This window comes from Psammomys obesus, unplaced genomic scaffold, assembly GCF_907164565.1.
Source record: "Psammomys obesus unplaced genomic scaffold, mPsaObe1.curated_primary_1811, whole genome shotgun sequence".
In the NCBI taxonomy this organism is placed as follows: domain Eukaryota; kingdom Metazoa; phylum Chordata; class Mammalia; order Rodentia; family Muridae; genus Psammomys; species Psammomys obesus.
In genome coordinates, this window is record NW_026590624.1 from 4,858 (window position 1) to 6,465 (window position 1,608).

The 1,608-nt window shown below is 39.9% G+C and overlaps 1 gene segment (V, D, J or C); it reads left to right on the forward strand.

Annotated features, from left to right (window-relative positions):
- Window positions 1-659: 659 nt before the first annotated feature.
- LOC129677380 (immunoglobulin kappa chain variable 6-17-like) lies at window positions 660-1,213 on the forward strand (the record flags this gene model as incomplete). The annotated part of the segment is given in 2 exon segments: window positions 660-727; window positions 912-1,213. Coding segments are annotated over 2 exon segments (351 nt in total), but the record flags the coding sequence as incomplete, so codon positions are not given.
- Window positions 1,214-1,608: the final 395 nt, after the last annotated feature.

Here is a 1,608-nt window from a genome sequence, read left to right on the forward strand (position 1 = left end):
ATTAGTGGAATTACAGATGTCTGATAATCATCAAACAACAGCTTGGAATCAAACCTGTGTCTTTTACAAGAGAAGCAAATGTTTTTAACAACAAACTTGACACTCTACTCCTAACCCTTTCTCTTTTTATATTTATCCTCTTTTATGTTCTCCATTTCTCTTTCTTCTCCACATTTACCATCTCTCCCCAAAACAGATTTCCCTTTCTTCCTCTCTATTCTCTCCTTTTTCCACCTCATCTTCTCCATTCCCCTTCATATTCTCCTTTCTTCTGTTTCCTTTCCCATTTCTTTCTGCTGTTGTTGATCAGAATATTTATTATTTCATTAGGATTGTTATCAAAAGTTTTCTAGTATTATTTCTGTCAAACTCACTTGGCCTTAAGGTCTTTGGTTTTTAATGGAAGACTGTCATAAGTGCATCTCAGTATTTGCAGTTTGAGAGCTCTAAGTTGGTCCTTGAGCTTCTATCTTGATCCCCCCCCCGCCATGATTGTTTATTTTCTTGGATGATAATTTTGGCTGTAGATTCTCTCACACCACTGAACCCAGGCTATTTCCTTTTTTATTTGATGACTACTTTGCATAGGTCCCTATAAGCCAGCCCATCTGCTCATATTTTATAAACCAGGCCTTTGCAGTGAGAACTGAAAAGCATCAGACAGGCAGTGGCACGAAGATGGAGTCACAGACCCAGGTCTTCATATTCCTGCTTCTCTGGATGTCTGGTGAGACATTAAAGACTATTGGAATATCATCAAAGTAATTCATTTATAGAGGAACAGCTATTTACTATTGGAATCCAATAGTATGCAGGCAATGCCATTAGAAAAGGCATGTTTGATCCCAACATTTGCATCAGGAATTCATTTTGTGTATATGTGAATACTCATTGTCTCTTTCTGATTGCAGGTGCTGAAGGGGACATTGTGATGACCCAGTCTCCTAAAATCATGTCCACATCTGTAGGAGACAGGATCACCTTAAACTGCAAATCCAGTCAGAATGTGGGTAGCAATATACATTGGTACAAACAGAAACCAGGGCAGCCTCCTAAACTGCTAATCTCCTATGCATCTGATCGATACACTGGGGTCCCTGATCGCTTCACAGGGAGTGGATCTGGGAAAGATTTCACTCTCAGCATTAGCAGTGTGCAGGCTGAAGACCTGGCAGTTTATTACTGTCAGCAGAGTAACAGCTATCCTCCCACAGTGCTTCAGCCTCCAACACAAACCTCCTCTAGAGTCTCAGCAGCTGCCTAGAGTACACACAGCCCTGGCCCTGCACACTTCCCCTTTCTGCCTGAAATCTGCTGTGTATGATGAATTGATGAAATGTTCAGCAGAAAATTAATGAAGAGGTGGCCTCCATTTTTTTATAGTTTTGGCAATATAGGTGCATATATATAAAAAGTGAGAAGCTAAGTTAAGAGATTTAGAAGTTGTGGTGTTGCACTGAGAGAATACAGTATGAGCAAGAAGCATCAGTGAAGTTTACAATGTCATGCTGGCTTTACATATGTCCATGTTATGCCTTCAGGATAGGATGACTATGTCTAAAATAGGACAGAATTTGAAATCATTTACAAAGAATACATCATCATGAG